Genomic DNA, 9803 nt, shown 5'->3' on the forward strand with positions numbered 1-9803 from the left:
TAATAACTGTCGCTCACTGGGGAGATGCGGAAGCTGATGCTAAACCTTGCAGGGTTTCGATCGGCATTCGGGGTAATGAGTGCCTATTGGGACGTCGCAGCGGTTGTCACGAGCTCGATGGGAGTTTCGAGTCGTGACATAATTAATATAAATAAATAATAATTAAGTGACCCCATAAACCCTACTTAACTTTACAGTAACTCTTTTTTCACTCCTTTTTCTCTTTCTCTTCTATTTTGTCTTTTCATTTTTACTTTACTCTTTTTCCTATAAGCCACCATCGAAACACAGTTCATTTTCAATTGCGATTTATGAGCTTGTCAACACCACTCACCACCATTGAGTAAAATTAAGAGGACGTAAAGTTTTCTTTTGTCTTATTATTATTGTTATTATTATTTATATTTGTTTATTTTTTTTCATTTCTATTCTATTTGCTCATATGTTTTAAATTTCAATAGATTTTCTTCTCTAAATTTTTAGGAACCATCAACCATGTTCTTCTTCTTTCTTTTTTGTTATGTGGGTTTTATCTTTTACTTACCATGTTCTTTTTTTTTCTATTATGTGGATTTTATTTTCTATGATTTTAGTCTTTTAAAATTAAAAAATTATTATATAATTCTGAAATATAAGTTGTAGTGTTGCACTGTTGACTGTTGTTTAAAACTTCATCAATGTATCAAATTTTTTATTAATCTTGTTTGATAGATTAATTTGCCTTGTTTTGATTCTTTCGGTTTCTACAGTAATTACAAAGAGAGCCTTTTCAGTAATGAAAATTGTGAAAATAAGACTCCAGAACAAAATAAATGATGAGTTTCTTGTAGTTGTTTATATTGAGAAAGACATTGCTAGCCTTTTCAATACAAAGTCAATAATTGATAAATTTGAATCCAAGAAACATCGTCGAGTAAAGACTATTATAAGTCTTTCTTTTCTTGTTCCGTTTGACTTACATCTTATATAAAATTATTGTCTATTATGAATTTTTTAATTGTTAGTTAAATTCAACATATTACTTTTAAAAATTTTAACCCTTATTCTTTTTTATCTTTGACCCCTCCAATAAAAGTTGGCTAACTCCACCCTTATTTGTACCTTTGACTAATTTCGTTAGTCAAAATGTTTAATGTGTCAAAACATATTCAAATAGAATGTGTCGCATGCCAAAAAAGTCATGTGATTTATTTTTTTTAATTTGAATTTTTAATTTTTAAAAGTTTTGAATTATAAAGGTCCAAAAAATAGAAAAAATTTAAAATATAAAAAAATAAAAGATATGTCAATAGGGGAGAGAAGGAAAGGTGAGAGCGAGAGCGAGAAAGAGAGAGAGAGAGAGAGAGAGAGAGAGAGAGAGAGAGAGGGGAATAACTTGCAACAAGATGATTTAGTTCATTCACTCAAATATTGGGATTAGGTCTAAGATTATAAGAATATAAGATGATGAAGCTATATAAATTAACTAACATACAAAATGATCAATGTTAAGTATATTTTTGGCTTGGATATGAGATCTACCATTATTATATCAAGGAAAATAACTTTATGTATACATATTCGATTGAGCAGCAATGTGAATTTTGTTTAATAGAAGGAGGTGAACCATGGCACAAGTAGAGAGACTATTATAATTGTGTAAAAAATAGAAAAATATAAAAATCTAAAATATAATTAATTGTGAATATATATATATATATACATATATATATATATATATATGTATGTATGTATAATATTGCTATTAATTGATGATAAGTTACAACGCCTACTAAGTGCTAACAATATTGTATGGGCAAGTAGTGGCGGAGTCAATATTTTGCGTTTGGGGGGCAAAGACAATTTCTACAAAATAGTCATACTAAAAGTTTATTGTTTGATAAAAAAATAAAGTAATTTAAATGGAAAAATTTCATGTCAAAATTACCTAAATAACTCTAATTACATGTTACATACAAAATAAAGACATATTTTAACAACTATTGCATGCTAAGATTGGAAATTTTTAATTGAGCTCAGTGGTTTTTCATAGAGTTGAAGGCATCTATTATTGAATCAATGTCAAAACCTCAAATGATTTCCTTTTCAATTAGAATAATCAATGAATTTATAAAAAAAGTATCTGATATTTTATTATGAGTCTCGTTCTTGATGAGTTTCATAGTAAAATGCACGTTTTGATGTTGCAGTGGAAACTGAAAAAGTCAAAGACAAGCTGGATATTCCTATCTTTTCCAACACTTAACATAGCTCAGAAAGTGTAGATACAATTTTTTAAAGCTTAATTATGAAGAATGTTAAGCTTGAATAGATCTAATTGATAGCTTAGATGCATTTTATCATACTCAATAAAGTCATCAAGGTAATATTTATTTGCAAGATTTCAAATATTTTCAAAATCAAACAATTTGAATTTATTATGAGAGTCCAAAGATATGTCAAGAGTGAGCAACTTCACTGCATTTTTATTAAATCTGAAATCCAATTCTTACAAAATTTACCTTTTAAAATTAATTGTTGATTAATTGTTGTAAGACATCTCACCAAACAAAAATTACTACAGGGATAAAATTATAAAATTCTAAAAAAATAAAATATATTAAATTTTTTTAAAAATTTACAAGGATAAAATTATAAAATTTTTAAAAAATAAAAATAAATTATAAAAATTTTAAAATTGTTGGGGGGCTTGAGGGGCCACCAACTCCCCCCTGCCCCCCTCCTTTGTGGGCAAGGATTCAAAGAAAAAGGATAAATGTTTTTCTCCTCCTAGTATTTTCAGAAGTCAAACCACCATTCCATTTGTGTGCATTTTCAGAAGTTAAATCATCAAGATCAAGTGCAAGAAAAATTGCTGCGGTGCTTAATTAGTTTTTAATTACTGAGATTTGAACCCTTTTACATTGCCCTCCAAAATTACTGCAGACTTATGAGTAAGGGTTGATCAAAAGTGGTGATAGGGTGGTTTTTAATATTTTATTATTATAAATATAAAATTTGATATATATAATTTTATTATCTTTATATGATTATTCTTTAATTACTTTTTATATAAAACTTTGAATTCATCACTATTTATTAACATACTTTTTGTCCTGTCAGTAATGTTGGAGGAGAACAAAATAAAAACAAAATTAACATGAGAAAACAATTTATGCCATCAAGAATATTAGAAAAATATGGACATAATAAAGACAATATTGCACGAAGTGTAAAAATCCACCGATGGTAGGTCAGCTTCATCCAACAACACGATCTTCGTTTCCAATTTTACGGCCGCTTCACATTTCCTAGCTGTATAGTAGTTTTTGTAGGTGACCTCCTCACCCAAGTGTTAAACAAAAGAAATATTAATAAAAGATTTACTATATAACTCTCTTTGGCCATCTGTAAATTCTTCTCCTTCCATTCCATAGTTTGAATTTGAGAGATCTCTAATATTAAGATCAAAAACTATCATAACTTTCAACAGTGGTGATCAAGTAGGAGACCTGCAAGACAAAAGAAAACCAATTAAAGCAGATTATACCACATAGATAGGCTAACTGTACCCATTATAAATTTCAAGTTGAAGTCTGAAGTTCTAACAGTTGGAGTTTTCTTGCTATTAAAAAAGGAGTTAAATAATGAAGTGTGTTTTCTTACTCTTATATTTTTATAATGGTATATAGTAATATGGGGCAACCTCAAAATATTAATTTAGCACCAGGGAAAATCATCGTCCCAACCACTTGCGTGCACTCCACCCCCATAATTGCACTCTGTACCTTCTCCCTCCTAGAAAATATAAAAGAGGCAGGCCATCAGATTTCCTTTAAAGCAATTGTGTCTTTAGCCTCACTTATAATTAAGCACTATACCATATCATTTTTTGTTCGTTTCTCTCTCCCACTGTCCTTCTAATGGAACTAGGAAGTGCTCTTCAGTTTCTTGATAGCAAGTCCATTTTAGTCACTGGTGCCACTGGGTTTTTGGCAAAGAGTACGTATCATCTCCCTTTTTCCTGTTCCTCTCTCTCAGTGAATGAAGTAAGGCATCTTCGTATTCAATTTGCTTCTTTGAATGCAGTTTTTGTGGAGAAAATACTAAGAGTTCAACCCAATGTGAAGAAGTTCTATCTTCTTTTGAGAGCTGCAGACCACAAATCAGCAATACACCGTTTGCACAATGAGGTGTGTGCTTTAGAAAAGATGGCTCTAGTCATTGCAGCCATGATTGGTTTTTCATGACTTTCCAAAGCTTTCTTTTCTGGCCTTTCCATTTGGAGCAGAAAAGTTATTTCCTTCTTTTAGCTAAGGAGTTTCGGTTTTTTGTATGAATAGCTGATGATCTTGTTACTCAGCGCAATGCCTCAGGCATTTTCCCTTTAATGTGGTGACTTTTTTTTTCTTTTAACAGATCATAGGGAAGGACCTGTTCAAAGTTCTGAAAGAAAAATATGGCAAAAATTTCAGTTCATTTATATCAGAAAAAATTACTCTAATCCCTGGAGACATCTCTCATGAGGATTTGGGTGTGGAAGATTCCAATTTGGTACAAGAGATGTGCAGGGAAGTGGATGTTGTGGTTAACCTTGCTGCAACCACCAACTTTGATGAAAGGTACTATAGAATTAATTAATTGATTAATAACAAACCAATTTTGCAATAATAATAATTTAGATAACACAATAAAATATAGTATGTAACCTTTTTTGAGGTTTTTCTTCAATGTAGATATGATGTGGCACTTGGCCTCAACACATTGGGAGCTAAATTTGTTCTAAACTTTGCCAAGAAATGTGTCAAACTAAAAGTGCTTGTTCATGTATCTACAGGTTGGTGAAGACAATGATTTTCTCTTCCTTGACACCCAATATTTATTTTTTATTTAATTGAGTATATGACAGATACCAAAGTAGGGATCGAAGTGCTGAAAAGTCTTCCCCTTCTATTTATTACATGATATAATGATAATGTTTACTAAATTATTTTGCCTTTTTACAGCTTATGTGTCAGGGGAAAGGTCAGGGCTTATACTAGAAAACTCATACAACATGGGAGAAACACTCAACGGTGTCTCTGGCTTAGACATTAACATTGAGAAGAAAGTGGTAGAGGAAAAATTGGATGAACTAAGATCGCAAGGAGCTTCGGAGAAGGAAATTACTCAAGCCATGAAAGATTTGGGCATTGAGAGGTCCGTGAAAGTCTAATTCTTAAACTTTTTTATTTGAGAAAGAAAAATTTTAATTACTGAATCAAATATTTTGGCGTAACTTTTTGATCTTTATAAAACTATTAAGTTCATAAGAACATAGTAATTAGTAAATACTACTATTTTCATCTTCTTTTTTACCTTAAAAATTTCGGCTTAAAGTGGTCAAACTTGGGTCAGCAAATGCATGTGCAATATCTACATATGCATTCATATTATGGGACCGGCCGGTGTTGCTGGTGCCAGTAAGTTAAAAGACTCAACCCACTTTGAGAAAGTAGTTGCGACTATAATTGTGAAATCTCTGATATAGATTCATGGTGTTATATAGCCTATAGTTGTGAGCTCTCTGAGAAAGATTCAAGGTAATTTATACCTAGGCTATTTCGATTTGTATATGTCTTCCGATGCGGGCTTCTTAATTAGTTATCAGAACTTTAATGCATCACGTTTTAATAAAGTTATAATTGCTACAAATAAATGTATCAACTTAGCAAGATTTTTTTTTTTCGTCTTTCTTAAATTGTCACGCAACTATACCTTAAGTTGTGAAATATGGATAATGTTGTGTCATTGACATGAAATTTTCATTGTATAAAGAGGATAAGATTCTCATGCACAAGCCTGACATGATAATAATGAAATAGGTGTCTCTGGATATTTGACTTCGTAGTAAATATATGTATTTTTGTATTCAAATATTTCCTTTTTCAAATGAAATAAAAGAATGAGACAGGTGCACCCACCGTAGGCTATAGATTTAGTATAGAGCTTATGTACCAGGAAACTAAAAAAGGGTCGCATCATTCATATTTATTTTATCCAAGGTTTTAGGTCATCACCACACAAATGTGCTAGTAACATAAGATCCTTTAAAAAAATAAAACACAAAGAAGAAAAGAATGTCAAAACTAATAAAAATTGTTGTGATTTGGGTTAAGTGTCGCGTAATTATAACTTGTGAAAAGCCTAATTGAAATTTGAAACATTTACTAGTAATTGGCAGCAATCTTAACCATATTTGCAGCTAATTTTCCAGGACATAATAGGATTTATATTAGATGAACAATCATGAGGAAATGAAAAAAAAAATCTTAAATTTTATATGAATTTAGAAAGGTATGGTATATCTATTATGTTATCATGTTAGCTAAAAATCAAATGAATTAAAACATAAATTATGGTGTCTCAAATGAATTAAAGCATATATAGAATATAGTATGAAGCCCACGCTCAAAGCTAAAACATAACGGGAAGAGAGCTGAAGCAACACATTGACGAGCACATTTATAACTCGGTGGAATCTCCACCAAACACAAACCAACCCAGCCGCCCAATTGATTAAATGAAAGTAAGGGCATTGTTATTCGTGAGTGTGCAGAGTAAATTAATTGAGTAGGTTAAACTTTACAATTTTCCGAAAGAAAGGAAACACAAGTCATAAATTGATTGAGACTTATACGTTTTCATTTTGATTGACTGATTTGATGACACAAACTGATATGGAGAACAAATTCTTGAATATTTTCATTTAATTAAGGTCGTGTGATAGACCCAACAAAAACATCATAAAAATAGTTGACTTGGTATTCTTGTCAACTCAAACTTGTTACCAACAAATCTTAGTAAACTTAGATGGTTGACCCGAACATTCTTACTTCAAGTATGAATTTTATTTTTATATATTTTAGATAGAATTTTGTTTTCCCTTTCTTTTGGCAAGATCCTGATGATTTGATTCTGGGAACTTGTGAAAACTCCTTTCTGCTAAAAATAGTACATTTTCTAGCTGGCAATGGCAGTTAATTGAAAACCAGAAGAATCTTATACGTAGATAGTTTTGATATGTCGGCTATCCTTAAGGTCCATGCCTCACCCATTCCACTAAGAAAATCTTAAGACGTTGAGTCCTGTGCTGATGTTATCCAATATCTAAGATGCAAGCCACTTGATACAAATTTCTTGGGTTTTTATGCTTTTGACCATTTTTATCAAAATTGAGCTTGTTCAAATAAAAAACTTTCATCCTTAATAAAAAGGAATATTCATCTTTGATCCACTGGCTATGCTTTTTTCTTTTTTGAAAAATATAAATATATATTGAGACTTGGACGAGCTAAGGGAGATAGTCCCCCCCACCCTCTTCTTTTTTTTTTATTTACTTCAGAATGTGAATCGTAACTTTCAAATTAAAATTTAAGCATATGAATGTTCCTCTATAAATATTTTACTATTTTTGAAAATATCATCCAATCATAAACTTATTAAGAATAAAGATAATACCTTGAGGTTGTGACTGTTACGAGTGTATAGATAATGCTACATTTATGCATGTATTTGTTATAATTTTCCTTATTTAGAAGTTAGATCATTCCAAGGTTAAATTCTAACAATTGAGTTAAATCATTTCTAATGATAAATTAGGGCAAGGATGTATGGCTGGCCAAACGCTTATGTATTTACAAAGGCAATGGGAGAAATGTTGGTGGGGTATATGAAAGGAAATATGCCCACTGTCATCATACGGCCTACCATCATAACTAGCACTTACAAAGAGCCATTCCCTGGTTGGGCTGAAGGAGTCAGGTACTCTTAAGTAATTTAATTATCAGGATAAAAAAGGTAGGATCAACGTTTGAAAAAGTATTTGGCAAAGTGCTAAAAATGTTCTGAATTATTGAAAAAAAATGGAAAAAAATATATATTGGAAAATTTTAAGCTTTTTGCCCCGCATTTTTCGCTTGTAATTTTCTTGACAACTAATTCTACTTTGTGGATATAGAACCATCGATAGCCTTGCAGTTGGTTATGCTAAAGGAAAATTGACATTCTTCCTTGGAGATTTAGAGTCAATAGTTGATGTGGTGAGTTCAGAATTATCCTCCATTTTTCTTACTTGGCTTGTATCTGATACAAGCATTTGCCAAGTCTCCGATTCAAAATCAATCAATTAGTAGAATATAGTAACAGGTCCACTATGCTAATATTTCCCATGAGACATTGTTCTACCAGTTATATGATGATATTTCTTTCCAAGAATGAAAATCTTAATTACAAGGTTATTTTTGCAGATACCAGCTGATATGGTGGTGAATGCCATGATTGTAGCTATGGTAGCTCATGCATCATGTCAACCATCCGAGACCATTTATCAAGTTGGTTCATCTGTGAGAAACCCTATGAGATATTACAATCTTCAAGACTATGGCTTCCGTTACTTTTCCAAGAAACCTTGGATCAACAAGGATGGAAAGCCTGTAATAGTTGGCAAGGTTAAAGTTATGAACAGCATGGACAGCTTCCACAGATATATGGCAATTCGATACTTGCTACTTTTGAAGGTCTGAAGGGCTTGTTTAAACTTAATTTAAAGCACGTCCTCCAGTTATTTCTTTAATGAAGTTGAATTCATTCTCTTTTCTTGTACAGGGACTGGAATTGGCAAATACAGCATTTTGCCAGTTCTTTCAGGGTGTTCACAGCGATCTCAATAGGAAGATCAACTTTGTCATGCGATTGGTCGACATTTACAGACCATACTTGTTCTTCAAAGCCATGTATGTGTTCTAAATTTTTATGTTGAAATCTGTAAAATTATAGGCTATCAATGTTACAAAAATGTAACATTCATTTGACATAAAACTTTTGTTTCTCTTGGCTACAGCTTTGATGATATAAACACCGAGAAGTTGCGAATGGCGGCTAGATCGAGCATGGCGGAGAAAGATATGTTCTACTTCGACCCCAAATGCCTTGATTGGGATGACTACTTCATGAATATTCATATTCCTGGCGTCGTAAAATACATCTGCAAATGATAACAAAGAAGGAAAAGCGAATATTATAGGGGTTGTGCTTCCAAGAATTCATGCTTTAAATTTATTTCAGAAAATGTGTTCTAATTTAATTGGTGTCACTTTATTCATGGCAGCATGAAGCATATATATGGCTGTCAACAATAGTGTCTAAGAATATCTTCAAAGTGTATTTGATCATAGTGTCTTTCAATTATCTATTGTCTTCATGAATATGAAATACTGTTAGAACAAATATATGTTCAGCTTTCTGGAACCACGAATAGAAATTTGTTCCTTTTCGTTTGTTATTATATCCTCTCTTTTTTTTTTTTTGAAATAGCATCATTTTATTCATCAAAAAGGGAGAAATTCTACACCAAGAATGGTGTAACTTTTCTCTCCACTTATATCAGATAAAAAAAAAAGTCCAAAATTGGAATATCCTACCTCAGACATCAGTACATTTTGTTTCACTATTATCCACAAAATCCCTCCTCTGTACAATTCATAAAACGCCCTAGACAGGTCCCAATCTCAACAAAACCAAAAAATTCCAGCAGCACCACGCCATTTCACAACATATCCCTGCTGTAAGAGATCAAAAATCTGATACAAAACAGGGGCCATACAAACCAGCAACCATCCCACATCCCCCATAATTCCAGATGCTCAGTTAGGCAGATGGTTGTACACCACCAGAAGCTCATTAGCCTTCTGCACACCAGCCTTAGCCAAACGATCCGCAAGGAAGTTAGCCGACTGGGGAGTGTACACTACAGACCTCTTCTGTACCCTTCTTTTCATATTGTT

At 32.0% G+C, this 9803-nt stretch overlaps 1 protein-coding gene across 1 annotated transcript; it reads left to right on the forward strand.

Moving 5' to 3' along the window:
* The first annotated feature begins 3805 nt into the window (after positions 1-3805).
* LOC18590348 (fatty acyl-CoA reductase 3-like) lies at positions 3806-9267 on the forward strand. Its single transcript, XM_007015801.3, has 10 exons — positions 3806-3981; positions 4069-4172; positions 4399-4601; positions 4716-4816; positions 4986-5178; positions 7621-7782; positions 7979-8060; positions 8268-8537; positions 8626-8753; positions 8861-9267. Exons 1-10 carry the CDS (start codon positions 3903-3905, stop codon positions 9012-9014), a joined length of 1476 nt encoding a protein of 491 aa, XP_007015863.2. The 5' UTR covers positions 3806-3902; the 3' UTR covers positions 9015-9267.
* The last annotated feature ends 536 nt before the right edge of the window (positions 9268-9803 follow it).

This window comes from Theobroma cacao, chromosome 9, assembly GCF_053813885.1.
Source record: "Theobroma cacao isolate CCN51 chromosome 9, ASM5381388v1, whole genome shotgun sequence".
NCBI classification, from domain to species: domain Eukaryota; kingdom Viridiplantae; phylum Streptophyta; class Magnoliopsida; order Malvales; family Malvaceae; genus Theobroma; species Theobroma cacao.

Bases quoted from the DNA above. Each gene is read 5' to 3' on its own strand.
- LOC18590348 (XM_007015801.3), top strand. From the start codon at position 3,903: ATGGAACTAGGAAGTGCTCTTCAGTTTCTTGATAGCAAGTCCATTTTA. The intron at 5,179-7,620 runs GTCCGTGAAAGT...ATGATAAATTAG, and splicing joins AAAGATTTGGGCATTGAGAG to GGCAAGGATGTATGGCTGGC. The intron at 8,538-8,625 runs GTCTGAAGGGCT...TTTCTTGTACAG, and splicing joins GATACTTGCTACTTTTGAAG to GGACTGGAATTGGCAAATAC.